Here is a 20,002-nt window from a genome sequence, read left to right as displayed (position 1 = left end):
ATCATGGGAGAAAACCCACAGAGAAAGGCCCAATTATCAAAGGAAACCATTCCACATTAAAGTGCCCTCTACTGTCCAAAATGATGCAGTGCAACAAACATAGCAAGTGAGCATCTATATTAACAACTGCTTTTTTATTAATTAGTGAACAAGAATTTTACTAAAGTCATTAAAAATTACTTAAGTGCAAAAGTTTTTTTATACACAACAACATCTTTTTGATCAAAGATAAATTTACTGAACTACAGACAAAAGGCCTGTGATGTAAAACTTTCTCCATATATATTTATGCTGGAAATGATAAGAGAAACAGAATAACTTACAAAACAGTAGACTGACAAAAATTACTTGTCATAACTTTATATTGAGATGATGGGGCAGGGCTGGAACTAATGTCTGAAGACATTCTGCAAGAGGCAGAGTAAACCGTGGACAGATCACCATTCACCCACAAGACAGAAAATAAACTGTCTAACTGCATTTCAGAATGTACAGAGGCTAAGAGACTATTTCTTTTGTGTTGTTTCTAATTTATTATTATAGTTTCTACTGTCTGGTGGGCAGATTCTCCAGAGGGCTGCATTCACCTCACAGTAATTTGACAGACTTATGTCCCCTGTTGCCACCTTCTGCAATCCATTAAAGAAAATCACTAATCCTCCTCATCCTCTTCATCAATCAAGACCATCTTTCGTCTCCGCTTCACAGGAATAGAGACATCCTCATTGTCTGATCCTGCATCACTGTTGGTGTTCACATCCTTTGCAACTGTGGAGTCATCTTCTGAAAAAACAGCAGTGTGTGAGCCAATCAGCAGCAATAAAAACATGATTACACACCAGTGCAGTCAGAGATATATGGCTGGAGTAACAACCTAAACCTGCTTCCCTTTGCACCTTAAAGAATTAATGTTGCCATGTTTGTGCTCAAAGTAAAACTCTAGATTTTCCAACAGTAAGCACAAAATACCATTGTCTTCATCATCGTCCAAAAGTCTGCTTCTGCTTCTTTTAGTTGAGGTCTTCTCTTGGGACCTGATGTGAACAGATTAAGATTTAAGAAGATTAAGATAAAAAAAAAAATAGACATTTCTCAGCTGTGGTTTGGTTTAAAAGTAACACAAGGCAATTTCTCACCTCTCCATTGTACCGTCCATAACCTCATTGGAGGCAAAATCTGACACAGAGGCTAAAAAGCAAACAAACATTATATTAAGCCTTGACCCATCAGACATCTGATTTCATCTATCCATCTATCCATTATCTGCAACCCCTTATTCTGTTTAGGGTCACAGCAGGGCTGGGGTTAGGTCACAAAAGATTTTAACTTATGTAAAAATGTTCCATTTTAAATACATTAGGAAAATTTACAAAGGGAATATTTCCCAGTGGGTTTAGTTAGCTTTGCACCAGCTTCATATTTTGCTTTAAAGGTAGTTTAAGTACTTTTAAAATTTATTTTTTACATAAAATATATTTACTTTCAACATCAAAGTCTAACATACTATAAACAAACAAGAAAGACCAAAATAAACTGGTGTCATTTGACTTGACAATGCAATTATTATGAAACTCCTATAGATACCTGTATCTTCAGCAGTGTGGCGTTTCCTCTTGCGTGCAAGCAGCAGAGCTCTCAGAGCCTGAGCTCTCTGTTCACCTGAGAACTCCTGATCCTCCTGAAGTTCTGCAGTTGGGCTACTAGGCCCCTCTTGCTCGTCACCACCCATAGGTGTGTCCTCTCTCAGAATAAGAGCTGCAGCTGCACTCCGTAGCTGGGATGAGCTGATCTTTGCTGGAATTCTCCAGAAAGCCTCCTAATTACCAGCCAAAATAACTTCAATTAACTCCTATGTACAGAGTCAACTACAGTGCACTACGTTATTTTGTACAATATTTTTCCAGTCACAGCTTCTATGTTTTATCTATGATTTAGATTGATTTCTGCAACCAGAGAAACTAGAAAACTGTTTCAAATTTAAAGAAAAAACAAAAACACACTTGTTCATTTGCAGGTGGTCGTATCCCCAGTTTACGTAACAGCTTCTTGAAGTGCTTGTTCTCCATGGCCTCTTCATTTGACTCTGTCAGGGGAACCAGTGGCACAGGCTGGGAAAAACCTGGAGAATTAATCAATTTAATCATTTAATAATTTTACTCATGTATAACTTATCCAAACATTAAAACAACTTGCAACAAAGTAAAGAAGTAACAGTAACAAGAAATTATTATGCTATAAGTAGTTTTGATTTTTGTTCTTCCCCCACTTGTATTTACCATCTTCTTCACGGTCGATCGCTGTTTTGTTAAGGCAATTCTGTAGCCACAGCAGGGGTCCAGTCATGCCTGTTATACAACAAAAAACAAAATGAAACTACTACCTTGTTCCTGTTGTCTAAAGAAGGTTGTTCTGCATCTAACAAAGTGACTATTTGCTTATGACAAATAATTCAAAATTATTCTAGCAGTTTCTCACCTTCCTGTTGTAGCATGTTCAGCATGGTGCCTAGGTCAGTTCTCCTTTCCACTGGGGAATGTAAGCTTGGACTTTTTCTCAGATTGGTTTGTGATTCTTTCCTCCCCTGATCTTCATCTTCTTCTTCACTCTCTTCAGACTCATCCTCTCTTTCCTCCTCATCATTTCTGTACACAGATTCATCTGTGAAACCTTGTGTTAGTCCTGCTAGGAACTCCTCTTCAGTCTATGGCAGAAATCACAGTATTAAACACTGCAATTTTGCAAAAATGTTAATGTATATATTTTATAAAGGGTAGATTATTTTTTAGTGAATAAACAACATACAAAATTACTTTACCATTCCTTTTCCAGAGCTCTTGCCTTGAGTATTACGACTTCTCTTCTTATAAAGTTCTCGTCTCTCAGACACCAGGCCCATACTGAGCAGCTTGTCCACTACACGTGCACGGGAACGCTTGGCTGTGATCTTCTTGAGAATATTACCGAGCACATCTGTGAAAATACAGTTAGTTCCCATCACTGAAGAGAATTATCACTCAAAGCATTACTGAGACATTGTTGAGACCAGTTAAACAGAGGTAGAACATCCTCTCCTGCATGACATAATGAGTCCAGTACCGTCAGAATCTTTGTACTCCTCAAATAGCATGTGCAGCTCCTGTTCCTGGTCCTCAGTCCACAGAACGATGTGAGTACCTTTCCTTAAAATAAAAAATAAAATCATTTAGGATTTGCAGTGTAGGTGGCATGCTAATTCACTCATTATTCTGTAAAGTTTACATACTTTGGTTTCTTCAGTTCCTTAGCATTGTGCACAAGACCCATATGCACAAGCTGTGTAACTACCTGGCGCCGACTGCGGGTGCTACTGAGTAATGGCAGCAGAGTCTCCACTATGTCTGGCACTAAGAACAACAATCAAAAGTCAGTGACACAATTTTGACTTAAGTACTCAATGTGCAACCTCATCTTGTAAGGTATAACACAACAGACAGAGAAAATGTGCAAGGAAACAAAAATAAACCATCAGATTGGCGGTGCTCCTCATAGAGTTTGCGCAACTCCTCTTCTTCCTCTTCAGTCCATGCTGGTTTCTTCTCCTCTCTAAAAAGAGTAAGATGCAAAATTTGTATTTGTATTTAAGTTTCCTAAAAAACATTTAAAGTCTAATGTTTTAACAAAAATTAAAAAAAAAAAAAAAAATGGCAGTGCAACTTTCACTTATAACTAACTATAAAGTAACAACTGTTAATTTAAGACAACTAGGAACTAGGAAATACAGAACAAAGAGAACCAACCCCTCTTTGCTGTAGCCCTCTGTCACTTCACGTACAGCCCTCGCATTTTTCCAAAACAGCAGTTCAACATATGCCTTGTTGTTTTGTGCTGCCAGTGAAAAGAATCGGTTCAGCACATACTTGGTAAAGGTCACCAGTTCCTGAAATGGGTATGAAAGCTTTGGTGATTAACGTGAAGTTGTCTTTATATCACGAAAAATTTACATGTCAACAGCATACCTTTGTTTTCTCTTATGTTATTACTGTACCTTATAAGCAGCTGCAGCAGGGTCACTCAGTATCTTGTTGAAAAGGTTAAAGACAGACAGCTGGAAAAGCAGGGCATCCATTTTGAGGTCAACAGCCAGGCGGTGCAGCATTCGAATAATGCAATGGTTTGTATGAGGTGTGTTTTTTGAGTATGACTTTAATAGTAGGAGGTATGGATGCACAATAGCAGGGTTGGCAAATCTGTGAAAGGTAGGATAAAGGTAACATGCTATTAGGAAGATTAAAAAAATGAACTCTAAAATACTATTTAGTATGCAGCAAGAAGGGGTCACTGTTTTAAAAGTTTTTTTACATTGTGAGTTGGTAGAAATGTTTTATCACCTCTTGATGAAGTCTAGAAAGTTGAACTCTGTTTCAGAGACATGGACAGACTCAAACTCTTCTTCCTCAAGCTCTGCTCCATCATCATCATCATCATCATCATCGTCATCATCCATGTCCTCTACCACAGTATCAGGAGGAGTGGACCCTGAAATTAAAAATGTTGGTTTAAATTGCCACATAAATGCTGTGGTACAAAAATGAGCTGCAACAATTACTCAATCAAAAGAAGGTATTACTCACCAACTAAGTAATTAAAAAATAATGAAAATCAACAAACCTATATTTGACAGATCAGTTTTTAAATGTAAGCATTTCCAGCTTCTCTTGGTCTTACATTGGTATTGACTTTTGGTCAATGGTAAACGGCAACTTATATAGCGCTTTTATCCAAAGCGCTTTACAATGTGGATTCCCATTAACCCATTCACAACCACACTCATACACCAATGGCGGTGGTGCTCATCTGACCCACTGGGAGCAACTTGGGGTTCAGTGTCTTGCCCAAGGACACTTCGACATGCCAAGACCAGGAATCGAACCACTGACCCTGTGGTCAGTGGACGACAACCTTATCAACTGAGCTACAGTTGGCTACAGCCCCGCAAAACATATGACGACATTGCCATGTTGTATATATTGTTATTTTAACTTTTTTCTAAAACTTTATAAACCAAACAACTACCCGATAAATTTTGAAAATAATCTGCAGACCATATTCATACTGATATGGATTATATTGAAAACAATCATTAGATGTAACCCTAATGCTATTTTTAAAATCTTACTTGGCAGGTTGGCATGCAGGATCTTCTTGAGGAGCTCCAGCTCCTCATCAGTCTCCACATCAGCCGAACCAAACACGTCTCCTTCAGGCCACATCTCCCTAAGAATGACAAGAAGAAAATCCTGTGATTTTACGTAACTAGTCTAAGAGGTTGATGCCACTAAATCTGAGCCATGCTGATATAATGATATCGCCAGTAGCTTCTATATATACACAATACCTTAAATCAATAATCTAAAAAGTCACAGCAAAGACATTGCTAATAACAATGATGGTGACTCTCACTGACCTGGCAGCTCGCAGCAGCCCCAGTGCTTCTGGACCAAATCGAGCCAGCAAGGCATCCTGCACTCGCACCATGGCCTCAGTCCGCTGCTCCTCAGGAGGAGTTTCAGATGTGGCATCAAATGGCACAATACTTTCAGTTAAAGATTCTGACAGCTACACATAAAAGATAGAAAAGTGGCATTTTGTGTTTGTTAAATATGACTCTTTTCAATGCTTACTAGTGTTGGACTGTTATTATTTTTTTAAAAGCACAATAAATAGACATATGCTGTCTTGTACTTGATGAGGGTGATTTTCACACTGACCTGAAACCCTGTAGCCTTCAGCTCTTCTTCCACGACCTTCCAACTGTCTGCTAGGGCTTCTGGACTTGTTTCCTGAGCTAAAGTCTTCTTTTCCCCTCGAGACTTTTTCCGCCTCACCTTCTTCCTCTGCAGTTACCATAGCCAGACATTAAAATATTAAGTAGGCATTAATGTCAATTATGCAAAAAAAAAAAATTATATATATATATATTATTTTTTAAATTAAATAAATAAATAAAACAAAAACTTACCTGAACCATCAAGTTTTTGCGACCTTTGCAGAAGCGTTCCAACATGCGCAAGAAGAGATGAGTTGATTCCACCAAATCCTTGAGGTATGAGAGAGGCTGCCTGGTTTCATCATACTTCCTCAGCAAGGTCAAAAAAATCTCCCTGTATTCCATTAGATAGAATATGTTACCTAGAAAAACAATGAAAAACATGAAGAATGCAAAACCTCCTACATTGCTGCCACTTATAACAACAATTCAAGCTGGTAAATATCTTGGTAGCGCACACATATACTTAAGCATCTTACTTTTAATCACATTAGAACTTTGACGGATACTTTCTTCCTGTGAGCGGTCCATCTCATTCACAGTTAGCAATAGCTCTTGATATGCCTTTAAAGCCAGGTGCATCCTAGTAGCCACAAAGGACATCAGTCTCAATCCAACACAAAGATCTGTTTCCTTTAACCTACTATTAATGACCAAAACTACCTGCGGGACCAGGACATGCTGTCTTTCCGGTCATGAAGCATTATCTCATAGTAGTTGGTGATGTTGCGTTCGATAAAATGGAAAACACGGACAGACATGGTCTCAGAAACTAGGTCAGCACGGAACCCATTGCCACGATTAAAAGCCATGAAAAAGCTGAGCGCCCAGAGGTAATATGTCTCATCATGTTGCTGAGCCTGCTCTCGAATCAGGCTTTGCTGTAAAGGAAACAAAGAAGACCAAAAGGTGTTGTGAGTATTTTACAGTATTTTTAAACATGCTCCTCAAAAGTACACAGCAAACAAAAAACAATATTCAAATTATCAATAAATCAATCAATATTCTAGATTATACAACGAATAGTTTTCATTATGGCTGTAAGAGACATATTTTGGAAACCAGCTTTCCTATTTAAATGACTGTTAAGAAATCAAGCTTTCCAGAGAAAGCAGGCTGTAAGCTGGTTACTTAGGTGCATGTAAATGCACTGACTGTTTTTGTTTGGGTTCAGTCACAATGTCACTTTTCTTAGTGGCAGGTGATGCTATGAAGAGAAAGCAATCTGTTTTTGGCCGCTTAACTACAAAATACTGCACCACTTCATGCTGTGTCTGTGCTTAGCCACTAAAATAACTGTGTTAAACTGTGCATTTGATGAGTTGGTGTGTCTTGCTTGTGTTGTCGTGAGTCTATAGAAGCATAAATAAATGATATGACAACAGCTTACTTTGACAAGGTACATGAGATGATTGTAGCAGTTCTCCAAGAAATCCACACAGAACTCTCGCAGAAAGAGTCGAACATTTAAGGCTGAACGGCGCTGGTCTTTACATTCCCGAGCCAGTCGATTCCTTTTTGGAACACGTCTCACTGCTTTGCCAAGGTCATGAGTGTAGTTTTTGAACTTTTTATGTTTTAGAAAAAAAAAAAAGAAATGATAAAACAGTAACTGTTAAAATCAAGATCACTCCTAATACCAAGATGCTTTTATAACAAAGAAGAGAGGGGTTACCCACATTATGAACCGTTCTGTGGTAGATCACGTCTTTTTCTCCAATTGACTTGAGACCTTGGACTACATAGGACCCTCCAAAGCGAGAGTGTCTGAAAGTCAAACAGCAACACTTTAACTGTGAAACAGAATAGAAAATATTTTTCTGTCTACTGCGTAATACTATGGAACATAAGCTTATTCCTCACCTGGTTCCCCTTTGCAATGTGCGAGAACGTTTCTCGGCTTGCTCCTTCTGCCTCAGTGCCTCCAGCTCCTCAGAGTCTCTCTGCTTCTCCTCTGCTGAGCGAGCATGACCAGCGCTTATCAAAGCTTCTGGTGTCTGTAAGGAAAAAACTACAGCTCAAACACAGACCTAGCGCTTTTCTGCATTTGACTAACAAACTTTCGTAATACAAACCTGGTCTCTGAACATGAGTGAAATTATTTCCAACACATGCATACTCCACTGCTGTTCATTCTGGGCAGATGCCAAGAACTTGACTAGGTCATCAAAGCCACTCATGTGAATTGCCCACAGTAGCCTATCATGGACGCTGGCATCATCGTCTACTTTCTACAGCCAGAAGGAGAGACAAAGAACAAGGGAAGAATGAAAATGAAAAATAAAATACAGGGCTTGTCTTTGATACAGATTCGTTTGGTAATCTTGTTAAAGACCTTCTCTTCACAGGGATCTGCAGGTACGTGAAGCACATTCCTGACCAACAGCAGAATCCTTTCTATCAACATGTTGTCCTCCTCCTGCCTCTGCTCCCAGTCCTGAAAGAGAAGAAGGTGAGTAGGAAGATTCAGGAAGAAACACAAGAAAAAAAATGAACATATGCAATTAAGTAAACGGGTGGAATTATAGTTAAAATGTATACCAATAAAGCACTCACCAGTTGCAGAAGGTTGTACAATGTCTCACTTAAAATGCCAAACACCTTTTCACTGGCAAATGCCTGAAAGCAAAAGAGTAAAAAATACATGCAAAGTAATACAATCTGTAGCAACAAAATCATATATTAGTATATACAAAATAAATTGTGATATTAAAACTAAAGGTGACAATACCTCTTTATAGGCCTGTAAATGAGATGTGACTTGCAAAAAGTGATGTCTAAACACCGGGTCATCAGGGACTTTACCAAAGCAAAGCATGGCAGGCTGAGTGAGGTTGACCATTAGTCTTAAAAAAAATTGATGATATGTATAATAAAGCAATACTGTGTGCGAACACAACAAAATGGTATTACAATATGATTATTTGTTTATGGATAATACAGTGAATATATATGCATTATTAAGATATAAGAAGGTTCAGGTTAGGGTTTTTACCTGATGCAAGTATCAAACAATACTCTGTCTTGTCCATGTTGAATGATAATAGGTAGAAGATCATTCTGTAGAATCTGGCCTTCACCTAGCTGCTGGCGGACATCACGTGTGTCATCTTCATACCGTAAATACCTGATTAAGTCTTTTACACTGTCTGCAGCACAAAGACAAACCATTACATACATAAAATGTAAAAAAACATATTTATTAAGTAATCTCAATATTTGTTTTCTCATTTTAAAAGCACCTACCCAAGCAATCTGCCTCCTTGTGATAAGTGTCTCCTTCAAGATAGCCAAGAGCACTGCACGTTGCCAAAAGTTCACAGTTCATCTCGAGTAATTCGATGCACCATCAGCCAGCCGAAAGGTGAAGGTTTACTCTATTCACTCTTACAGTCAAAATATAGAAAATGAGAAATTGGGTGAGGGACAAATATGCCCTATATAAGTAAGGTAATGAATAATATATCGTGAAATAAGCCAATGTGGGTTCTTTAGTTATAGTAATATATATATATATATATATATATATATATATATATTTCTACAGTGAGATGCACACTATGGTTTAAAGTTCATTGAAAGATGTTTAATTCTCCAACTGCCTGTGAATCTGAATAAAATTTTAAACTGTAACAGTATATTGTTTTTTAAGGGTTGTATGCAGAAACTGTAAAATGGGCTATGATTATTAGGGATACTGTTATTACATACTTTCTAACTAGTTGCCGTTGCTGCTCCAGAATTTAGCTACTGGCTAATGTTGTGTAGCGGAGGCAGGTAGCTTCAGTTTACAGCTGCCTGACCGCGCTCTGTGTTAATGAAATGAAATTCTTGGTTCCGCAGGGGAAACACAAAACAGACTAACTCACCAAATCGCCCGGATGCTTTTACACTGCAGCTGTCGTGTTCAACAAACGGTGGCATATAAAATAAAGACCTTTTACACTAGTAATGTTGTAATGCTGACTTCACTATGTTGTCTCTAATCGGACAAGTCTCGCGCCAAGACAGCGAGCGAAAACTCAGAAACCGGATGTAGAATGGCGTCACAATAAACGCAGAGCCCTCAATTTTGATTTTCAGGCACCAAGGGTTTCAGGGTTGTTTATGGACACTAAAGGTTTCACCAGTGACGGAATTGCGTTAGGCTTCTGTAAAGAAGGTTACATTTAGCACTGAAGCCATGATTGACAGATTTGTTTTATTGCAACTTGAGTTATAGTCTCGCCTGAGAGGTTATACTTAGGGCAACAAGTTGACGTACAGATAGAGGAAGCGCGCAACTGTTGCTGCATTTTTAAAGAAAAAAAAAGTTTAGTTTGATGCAGTTTGTTTTTGGGTTTTGGTGTGATAAATATTGATTCTGTTGCATTACTCGTTTTTCAAATAAGATGTCACCTATTTTTGGTCATTATAATAAATATGGATGTGATGTGACCTTATTCAGACTCCCAACAGCCCATTCCCCTCCCCACAGCTGCGCAGTGCCGGTCCAAGCCCGGTAGAAATATGGGAGGGTTGCATCAGGAAGGGCATCCGGCGTAAAAACTGTGCCAAATCAACATGCGGAGCCTGTTAAACAACTAGACTGCACCAAACTATTAATAATTATTACATGTCCAAGGCCCAAGTGGAGAGAGGCAATATAAAGGTATTGCATATTTTTATAAGAGCAGTGCAAAATGTTTGCCTTGTAACTGACAGTTTCTCCTTTACATACTTAGTTTGCAATTGTTTTAAATACAGTAAAAAGGCCTGTAAAGGGAGGTAGTACACAATAGTCCAGGTTTTAAGCTTTTGTGTTCAAAGTAGCCTTTGTAGTGATAGTGATTTAATCATGTGCATGCTGTTGATTCTGATTGACTAATACTAATATTGCTCTAAGGTCTAAAATGTATAAATGTAAAGCTTATAAAGACCTTGGCTTCTAGCCTTGGCAGCAAAACCAGCTAACTACTTTAACATCATGACAATTGTTCAATTTCTGGACGGACAACATAATACAGATTTGCTACAATTGCATTTATTTGCACTTACACATATTCATTCATCAGTCGTGGCAGATACACACAGCATTGCAAAGCACATTCAGCAAATATCTTCAGTTTGCGACTGTCACATTTTCGCTGTCCTGTGTGTCACATTAACGATCCATGACCTTGGTTATTTGATGGTTTGCACAGTAGGAGGATTACAGCAACTTCTTAAAAAATGCAGATGGGTTTATTTTTTCTTGGTCTGTCATTATAGAGGTTGACCAAAAGGTAGCTTCTACAGGTTTATATCAATGACACACACTTCTGTATTTAAATTACCTATTTTTTTCTGTAGTTTAATATGCTGCTACAAACGTGTGTTCATCTAAGGATTCCAGAGGACTGAACTGTAAATCAAGGCCTCAGGTGGTATGTGGTCTACAGATGACACAAGTAGCTAGCAAAATATGGGCGGCTTAAATAGCACCAAAGTGACACTGTCTAAAGGGATTAACTCAACATTGCATCTGTACTGAAAGACTCTTTGCTAGACAGATAAACACATAACTACTGGGAAAGAGGAATATATGGATCAGTCTTTTTTCATGTTTTTCTGTTTTTTAATGTATTTTTATCCATCATGGCACTGGCCTTAACATTTTCTAATTATTTTTTCATTACTCGTCCTGCTCATCCTTGTCGGTTCTATCAGTGCGGCCTGAGTCTCTTTCCTTCTCCCTCCTGGATTCCTTCACCACCTGATGGAAAAGAAACAGATTAGCTCAAATTCACTTTTCTATAAGTAAATATATTACTTGTTTTCTTCAGAGATACCTTAATACAAACAATTTTAAACTAGTTATTTTTGCATTTTATCTTTGCACATAGTATTGTACCTCCCCATCTCTAGTCTCAACTGTCTTTATGACCACAGTCCTCCTGGTCGAGCTGTCTGGTGATTGTTGGTAATCTAAAAAACAGAGAGTAAAGTGAAATTTGATACATTTGCATATCACTAAACAGAAATTTACTTGTACTTTTAGGATTCCCCTTAAAGCTTTAATCAAGACTGCATTAGTTTTTATTGGACAAAGAGTAGATGAAAAATTGACAGGAACGAGAAAGTCCTGAGACTGTCATCGTCTTATGTTTGAAATGGGAAAAGTATAGTTTACCTCGGTCTCCAAGGTGATTGCTCATGCCAATATTTAAGATGGGCATAGTAATCCTATATAGGAATAGAAAACCATGGTATTACTTATTTCAATTGCTCTGAAGTTTTTAAGTGACATATTAAAATTCTGACCACAAAGTAAATGCATTGCATTTTATAGTTTTAAGGCTACAAAGCTAATTGGAGCATGACACCCAAAATCAATCCACGCAGGGGGTTTAACACTGACGCTTTGTCAAAGCACATGACATCTCATAGACATAAAGTTAATTTTAGCCTCTCGACATTAAGGTCAGTCATGGAACATATCTCCCTAAAAATAATTAAAATAGTGTAGCTTTAAAAGTGAAAATTTTAGCGTCCAAAAAATTCAATCACACAAGAAAGTTCTGCTATATTTGCTCCCAGCATTTTTAAATTACTTACCAACTCCTTGCACTTGTTCTTCATTTAGTACACAAACACGTAAATCTAGATCAATGAGCATTTGAGATTCTCCCTTCAATTTGTCCTTGTTTTTTTTTTTTTATTTGAAATGAAACTGGATTATATCAAGGAATCTAATTTGAACTTTACACCGTAAAGGCTGGCAAATAAATTGGATGCTTTTTACTGCATCTTGCACACTATGACCTAAGACCGGAGACATGACATGTTCTCTCTCACCTATTCTCCTCCCCCTCCAGCAGTTTACGGTAAGTGGCTATCTCAATGTCCAGAGCCATTTTGACATTGAGGAGATCCTGGTACTCCCGAAGGTGGCGAGCCATCTCCTCCTTCAGATGGCGGATCTCATCCTCCAGTCTGCCTACATTGTCCTGATAGTTGGCAATCTCATTACCAAACTGGTCCTCCATTTCACGCATCTGCCTCAGCAGAGCCTCATTCTGAAAAACACAGGAGCCCATTAGGCTGAGTAACAATTATTTAAATATTTTATCAGCTTGATAACTGATATAATAGTTATTTTTATAATAAGTTGTGTTTGTTCTCACAGTGTTCTTCAGTGCATCAATTTCACAGTTGAGAGACTGAATCTGCCTCCTCGACTCATTGGCATCCTGCTTGGCCTGCCTCAGAGCATCAGTGTTGCGCTTTGCAGACTCTGTCAAATCAGCAAACTGGAGGAGCAGAAGATAAAGCAAACAAGCATGAAGGTGTGTTTTTGTGTTTGTGTTTGTCAGCATGTATGTCTGTCTGTCTGTCTACCTTGGACTTATACCAGTCCTCAGATTGCTGCATGTTTTTCAGTGCAATGGTCTCATATTGAGCTCTGATGTCCCTCAGAGCACCAGTTAGATCAGGCCTGGTGCTGCTATCCACCTCCATTTTCAGCTGCTGAGTCTGGACACTCACTTGTACATCCTGGATTTCCTGAAAAAAAAACAATATGGACAAAAAGCATTGTCAGAAATGCAAAAAAAGCTGACAACAATAAAAAATGCAACATTCTTCCATGCTTAAAATATTTATAAAGGGGTTCTATACCGTAAAATAAGCTGTCTGAACCTCATTATTACGGCCATTCAGTTTTCAGCTGATGACAATCATATGATCATTTCTTTTCCACAGATTCCAGTTCTTGCAAACTATTTCTGAGTACAGAGGTTTTTCAAACTCAGACTAAAATCTTACATTCTTAAATGTATCCATATGGATACCATCATAGTGCCATGTAGAAGAATTAAATCATAATAGTTATAAATTATATTCCCTCTGCAATTTGTGTTACTGTTTGCAAATCTAATTTATTCTATAGATTTGAAAGTTGGCTTTAAATTGAAAGGAGTTGTACTGGACAAGTTAATGCTTGTAGACATCCAAGTCAGCTCTCCTGGTTTATCATGGATACTTGGGAGTCAGGAGCTTACAGTACAGTATACTTTGCATGCAAAGCATGTTTATTAAAGTTCTCTAGATTTTGTGAAAATGACTAATAATGATATAATAACAGTGGAAATACACAGAGAGAGCTTCTCTTACTTCATCATGGAGTTTCTTAAGGAATTCAATCTCATCCATAAGGGACTCAATCTTTCTCTCCAGCTCTAGACGGGACAGTGTGGCATCATCCACATCCTGTATCATATGAGATGGACATAAAATAATTCAGTCATTTTTTATAATATGTATGAGCTTGCATTAAAATATGTTGAATGTTTTTTGCATATGATGTAACAGCTGGCCTTCTATGTGCATATAAATGGTTAAACTAGACCTATAGGACAAAAGCAAACACTATAAACATAATGAGTCAGGTTAGTCAACAATACATTTGATGTAAAATTTGATGTAAAATCATTTAGGTTAAAATATTATAACACAAACAGGCCTTCACAAAATAGTATCTGTCCTGTACTTTAGTGGCATTTTAGAAATCTGCTTTCATATTACTGTGTCACTCTAATAGTGTTAAGGTTGATAACGTAACCAAGCTGTTTATTCTGACCTGTTACCTGAGTTCGAGGATACTGTAATCAATATGATAATCATGGTCCAGTGAGTCAAGTGTTTACCTTACGGAAGGCAGCCAGGTTATTTTCAGCATCTGTCCTCTTCTGGGCTTCATCGTCCAACCTTGAGGAAAAAAAGACAGAATGTTTCGACCAATGTACAGATTTCCTTGAGACTTCTAAAATTTCCTATTTTACACATTGTGATAGAGAAGAATATTCTTTTACAAGAGCACTATGTGGGAAAGGTTGCACTAGGACATCAGCTGGCCAACATCTTTCTAGATCAATTTGTTAATTCACTGTCCTGTAAAAAGCATTGTGGGAATGTACCCAGTGGGATCAGCAGCTGGTCCTTTCAACTAATGTGGCTTCCCCACAGTTCAATAAGGTCATCTACTAACAGTCAATAAGGTTATGTACACACACTTCCCCTCTTTTTAAAGATTTTAAATGGTCTCATTTGGCTCGAATGCAGTGAAGAGCCAAAAACTGTTAGGCTACAGATAAAGGGAGTGACATTTACAAGGCAGATGTATTGGATCTCTGTCTTTATGCTACAAAAAAAAAACTTAGCATACATGAAAATGAAAAATTATATTTCATCCAATTTCATCCCTGATCTCTCCTTTAGCAAATTTAATTATAAGTCCTGTGTCACTGGGATGACTTATCACAAACTATATCACAATTCACAGCAACCACGTTTCCTCATTCTCTGGGCTGCCTGTGTGGTCGATGTCTGAATGCTGTTGACTCCTGCTCCATCTGTCCTGTCAGACACAAGTCATGCTCAGCCTGGACATAAAGTAGATTAGTGGGGAAAGCATCACATAGTGGGGCCTTCTGCCTCATCTTTAATTCATGTGGTGTTACATGGGGCCCTTTTGTTCTAATGGGGTTTCTGGCACCATCCCATCAGCAGAAGAATGGAACACTGAAAACTCACCTAATGGAGTCATTGAGTCACATTGATTTTTCCTGACACTGTGCTCACCACGCCTGATACTCAACCTCACTTCCTCTGGTCCCATTTCCTCTCTCACTCCCATCTCGTTTCTCAGCCAGCCCCACCCTGTGTCTGGCACATCCACTTTCCCATCTCATCTGCCTTTGTGCATACATTATGATGCATGTTTCTACATTATAGTTATTTAAGGAGTCATTTATCACCTTCCTCTTAAACTAGGCAGTCCTTGCTACCAGCAAGGTGTGTTTTGTTACTATTTTCAGTTCTTCACGTTTCTGTCATGTGTCTTACTCAAAATGTTTTATGTTTAATATGGAGCATGGATAAAACATTTAATAAACATATACAGTCTGATACAGATAATGCAGTGTGGTTCTGTGGTGTACAGTCTTCCAATGGGCCACACCCTACATCACTCTACATCAGTCTTTTACTGGAGTCAAGATGCATAGGCACCTTTTCACCTCCTCTGTGGTTACGAGTACCGGGTGCAAATATTACAAATGAAGGGGATAGTGTTGGTGGTAAGCTAAGCAGCCTAGACCCCTAACTCAATGTATGTGAGCTACAAACCTTAAACAGGGTGATACTGAAATCAAAAGCATAAATACTTTTCTTATTTGAACATTGAGGCACTAGCTCTGTAGCTCTCACAGATCTGTAATTTGAATTAGGGGTCAGATAATAACTCAGAATATTCTTCTGTTTTTTCTTCTCCTTAATTATTTAATATTCAGCCAAAATATCCTACATTATCACCCATTCACAAACCATCTATTAATCTGTTTATAAAATCCAAGTTCCAGTCATCACTTCACGTAACCATGCCGTGCTTCTGTCTTATCAGATTGATACCTACCTCTGTTTGAGCAGAGTCAGGTCCTCAGCCAGGTTATCTCTCTCCATCTGGTACTGGTCCCTCTCCTTGCTGATGGCATCCATCTGGCGCCGCAGCTCCCTCAGCTCCTCCTGGAAGATCTCAGAAGCGCGGTTGGGCTGGCCCTGCTGCTGCTGGCCCTTGAACTGATTGAGCTCTTGCTGCAGTGCACCATTCTGCTGCTCCAGGTAACGCACCTTCTCAATGAAGCTGGCAAAGCGATCGTTGAGCTCCTGCAGTTCAGCCTTCTCGTTGCTGCGGGTGGCTAGGAACTCCTGGTTGATGGCTTCAGCCAGAGTAAAGTCCACTTTGTCGTAACTGATGCGAGGGGGTTGAGGGATGGAGCGGGACCGCTGTTGGTGGTAGCTGGTGGAGCGAGATGCCACCACAGGTGACATCGAACGCATATAGCGGCCCCCAGAAAGAGGCATACGAGAAGACACTTGGGAGTAGGAGGACATGGAGATTGGGTGTGGGCTTCCAAAAGTGCGCCTGTAGGAGGTGGAGGTATGCATGGAAGAGTGGCTCATGATCAGTCTTGTTTTGTTCTTTGTCAAAAAGGTGGAGAGCTGGAGTCTTGGTGATGCTTTTGAAGCAACAGGACATCAGACTGAAGGGTGCTAGCGGTTTTTATGCTCTCAAGCTGACTATCCCATCACCCCCCTCCCATATTTCTCCTCACCCCACCCACACAAACTCTTCTTTTCTTAATCACTCATCAGTTTACAGGCTTTGGCCACTCCCTACCCTCCAGAGATAGACCCTGCCTCTCTCTGTGCTTTCACCGGTGCTCTGTCTTAGTCTTTGTCTCGACAGTTCCACCTTTTTTACCAGAACACTTGGCAGGAGGCCAGACTGGCTTCCACCACTTTTATAGTTGAAGATGTCACCTTAATCTCATCCCTCCGCTCTAAATTCTGCCCTCATTGACACTGTGCATCGATCCTCAGTTTTCTTCTTCATATGTTTGAGGTATAGAACTTTTATCTTGCTTCCACTTTTGATTATTTGATTTCTATCAAATGTGTCAAGGATTCTGTTACCTCCCCAATAAGAAAATGTGAAATTGTAGTCTAAATTGGATCACATGGATACATTGATTTGATTCTTTCCCCCCTTCCATTTGTCTCCCTCCCTTTCCCCTCTCCGTCTGCCTCTCCTTTTACAGTAATGGAATACTTTATTGATATTCAGGGCGTCTGGGACAGAGCCATGACTCTGCAGTAATTCTACCCTTTTCAAATGCAGTAATCCCTGTCTGAGTTTTCTAATAACTATTTTTAATGGACAATGGGTTTTTGGTGCAGAAAATGTATGCAAAGTCTGAATCAGGACAGAAAGATGAGATCACAGAACAGTGACTGTTCTTTCAGCAGCTCCATGACCTCAGTGACTTATCCAGCACCAGCTTATATCGATATTTTTTTTGTTTGGTTTGATGTAAGTTGAGATTGAATCATAGCATTGGTTTTTGCAAAATGGAGCCAACTTACAGTCACAATTAATCCTTGATGATGATGCTCATCAACATTCACATTATCAAACTGTGTAAAACCATGTTTCAGAAAATGGTTCTTTAAATTTGCTCACATTTGGTAACCTTATATATGTGCAAAAGTGTGACTAGTTATTGCCAACAATGGCTAAAAAACGAGAACTAGTAGTTTTAAATAATTATATCCCACAGTACTGCTTTGACCACTGTGGTCACTGAGTGAAGCATTAAGCATTTTTTACATATACGAGTATCTAAAACCAGCATCACATCCTGTATCCATCACATCCGGTATCAATAATATATTAGACAGTACCTGCAAATCTATCTCTGATTGTGTGTCTGGGATGTTTATTTATGAGCTCGCATTGTTATCTTGAGGTGAGGTGAGGAAAAATTTCAGGTTTAAAAGATCATAGAAATAATTTCTGCTGTGGGAAGATAAAATGTTCAACACTTCAAAGGACAGTTGGAAGGTAATGATTTGGCTTGGATTTAGGAGAGAGGGGATGCATTATACCAGTGAGGGTCCTCATAAATACAGAAGACAATTTTGTGTGTGTGTGTATGTGCGCGTGTGCGTACACATGTTTGAAATCTATACTTTTTTTTATGCAAGTCTTCAGACAGGCTGTCATCCCAGCATAAAGTTGACGTCATTCTGAGCATGCCCTGTATTGCCTGGGTGTGGCATGTTCTTTCCTTTGTGATGCTTAATACCTTTAATCCTGTCCTATCTTTTATCTACTGTAAAACACAATCAAGTACAAAATATTCTATTAAAAAATATATGTAACACACATGCACCTTCAGCAATCAGCAGCTTTTATTCTAGCTTGTTCTCAGCACCTTTTCTAGTGACACTAACTTTAAGTGTGTCCTTTGGAACTGACCATTTAAATTTGAAATCTATAATGGAAATCTCTTTCTGTCTGTCATTCACAAAAACACAAATACATCAGTTCTATGGTTGACACTGCTGGGGTCTGGCTCTCTGTGTAATAAATGGTCCTTGTTAGTCTTTCCTCTGTAATCTAATCAACCTGCCTAATGGCCAGTAACTCCCCTCTGTCACCCTCCCCCTCTGTCTCTTCCTCTATTTAGCCGCTCAGAGCACATCTCTCTTTCTATCTATTCCATGCTATAAACTCCCTACATGGTTGCTGCCACTATTTTATATGATACTATATCTGCATTTTTGCACTATAATTAATATTATGTATATCAGAAACATGGACATATATAAAAACAGACAACTTAAAAATGTTAGACTGGGCTGCATCAGTAATGGCAACCATCAGCCAGATGTTACTAGTATTAATTGATCCCTTTATTTCTCTGAGAATTCCCATAGGGTCAGACTAGAATATCTTCTCTCATTTCCTCACATTGAAGTCATTGAAGGCTACATATGTATCTCTGTGTGGAGGAGAGATAAAGGAAACTGCATCCAATATAATATCTGTTGCTAGGGAGTGGTTAGCTCCTTGAGAATAATCGAGTTGCATAGCTACTCATGTGCTGTAACCTGATTGACTCATCTGTAGGTAGTCAGAAAAAAGAGCTTGTCATGTGACAAAGAAAAATGGAAACCTCTCTTTTAATTGCAGCTAGTAATGGGTGTTTGCTATGACTGGGAGAAGGGGTCAGGATGTTGTGACCCATGAAAAGCTGCAGGGCTTGTAAGATCCAGGAGGGCAGTCAGGGCCAACAAAGAGATCATCTGTGACTAATAATGGCCTTCCAGCAGAACTGTTGCATTGATTTTTGTTTGCACGTCCGGAGTGAACAGAGATAGCTGAACATTATTTAGTGCACGTCATCAAGAGATGCTAATGGGCAAGAATGATTAAGGGCTTTGCTTGGTAATTGCTGTAATGGAGCATTAATTTGGAAATTTGGTGTGTAAATAGAGACCAACAGTGAAAGGAAACCATGCAGTTCCCAACACAGAAAAAGCACCCTGCTATTGTGTTCAAGCCCAGAAGCTCCTTGTTGTGAGCTGACAAGTGATACCTACTGCAGCACAGCAACACCAGCCCAGAGGGAAACATAAGTCTCTTTAGCTGCTAAATGTTTCAGTATCTTTATAAGCAAGTTGTTAACTTTCTCTGCCATTTCATATGGTTTTTATGTTCCAGAAGATTTTTTCTCTGAAACTATCTACCTGTTGACAGCAAATGCTGATCTAGATTTTTTTATTGGGGTGGCCAGACTAGGGCACACACTCAACAGGAATGCAACCTGATAA

General features: G+C 38.9%; 2 protein-coding genes across 4 annotated transcripts; both read right to left on the bottom strand.

Annotated features, from left to right (window-relative positions):
- Positions 1 to 53: 53 nt before the first annotated feature.
- timeless (timeless circadian clock) lies at positions 54 to 9,812 on the bottom strand. Of its 3 annotated transcripts, none has more exons than XM_067505796.1 (30): positions 9,676 to 9,812; positions 9,053 to 9,192; positions 8,802 to 8,955; positions 8,538 to 8,652; positions 8,363 to 8,425; positions 8,142 to 8,243; positions 7,882 to 8,037; positions 7,670 to 7,803; positions 7,486 to 7,573; positions 7,197 to 7,373; positions 6,470 to 6,687; positions 6,286 to 6,389; positions 5,999 to 6,168; positions 5,748 to 5,873; positions 5,444 to 5,595; positions 5,156 to 5,253; positions 4,368 to 4,515; positions 4,025 to 4,226; positions 3,777 to 3,916; positions 3,503 to 3,582; positions 3,263 to 3,383; positions 3,097 to 3,179; positions 2,816 to 2,970; positions 2,476 to 2,701; positions 2,277 to 2,345; positions 2,001 to 2,119; positions 1,585 to 1,816; positions 1,137 to 1,188; positions 970 to 1,034; positions 54 to 780 (listed from the first exon to the last, which is right to left on the bottom strand). In XM_067505796.1, the coding sequence occupies exons 2-30, from the start codon at positions 9,132 to 9,134 to the stop codon at positions 653 to 655; spliced, it is 3,759 nt and encodes a 1,252-aa protein (XP_067361897.1). In that variant the 5' UTR covers positions 9,135 to 9,192; positions 9,676 to 9,812; the 3' UTR covers positions 54 to 652. The 3 variants fall into 3 exon arrangements, with proteins under 3 accessions (XP_067361897.1, XP_067361898.1, XP_067361896.1); XM_067505795.1 differs by having other exon boundaries at positions 64 to 783; XM_067505797.1 differs by lacking the exon at positions 9,676 to 9,812 and having other exon boundaries at positions 55 to 783; positions 9,053 to 9,148.
- A 997-nt stretch (positions 9,813 to 10,809) lies between these two features.
- Positions 10,810 to 16,786, bottom strand: prph (peripherin). The gene is made up of 9 exons (XM_067503986.1): positions 16,239 to 16,786; positions 14,473 to 14,533; positions 13,940 to 14,035; positions 13,166 to 13,330; positions 12,952 to 13,077; positions 12,623 to 12,843; positions 11,958 to 12,010; positions 11,679 to 11,752; positions 10,810 to 11,540 (listed from the first exon to the last, which is right to left on the bottom strand). Exons 1-9 carry the CDS (start codon positions 16,784 to 16,786, stop codon positions 11,460 to 11,462), a joined length of 1,425 nt encoding a protein of 474 aa, XP_067360087.1. The 3' UTR covers positions 10,810 to 11,459.
- Between the last annotated feature and the right edge of the window lie 3,216 nt (positions 16,787 to 20,002).

The sequence above is a fragment of the Channa argus genome, chromosome 5 (genome assembly GCF_033026475.1).
Source record: "Channa argus isolate prfri chromosome 5, Channa argus male v1.0, whole genome shotgun sequence".
Lineage (NCBI taxonomy): Eukaryota > Metazoa > Chordata > Actinopteri > Anabantiformes > Channidae > Channa > Channa argus.
Note: the sequence above shows the minus strand (reverse complement) of the source record. Positions and strands in the feature narration are given on the sequence as shown.

Coding starts and splice junctions, on each gene's coding strand:
- timeless (XM_067505795.1), bottom strand. CDS start 9,134: ATGAACTGTGAACTTTTGGCAACGTGCAGTGCTCTTGGCTATCTTGAA. Junction 7,374..7,485: donor ACCACAGAACGGTTCATAAT/GTGGGTAACCCC, acceptor AAACATAAAAAG/TTCAAAAACTACACTCATGA. Junction 3,384..3,502: donor GGAGCACCGCCAATCTGATG/GTTTATTTTTGT, acceptor TGTTGTTCTTAG/TGCCAGACATAGTGGAGACT.
- prph (XM_067503986.1), bottom strand. CDS start 16,786: ATGAGCCACTCTTCCATGCATACCTCCACCTCCTACAGGCGCACTTTT. Junction 11,753..11,957: donor CAATCACCTTGGAGACCGAG/GTAAACTATACT, acceptor TCTGTTTTTTAG/ATTACCAACAATCACCAGAC. Junction 11,541..11,678: donor TTGAGACTAGAGATGGGGAG/GTACAATACTAT, acceptor CTTTTCCATCAG/GTGGTGAAGGAATCCAGGAG.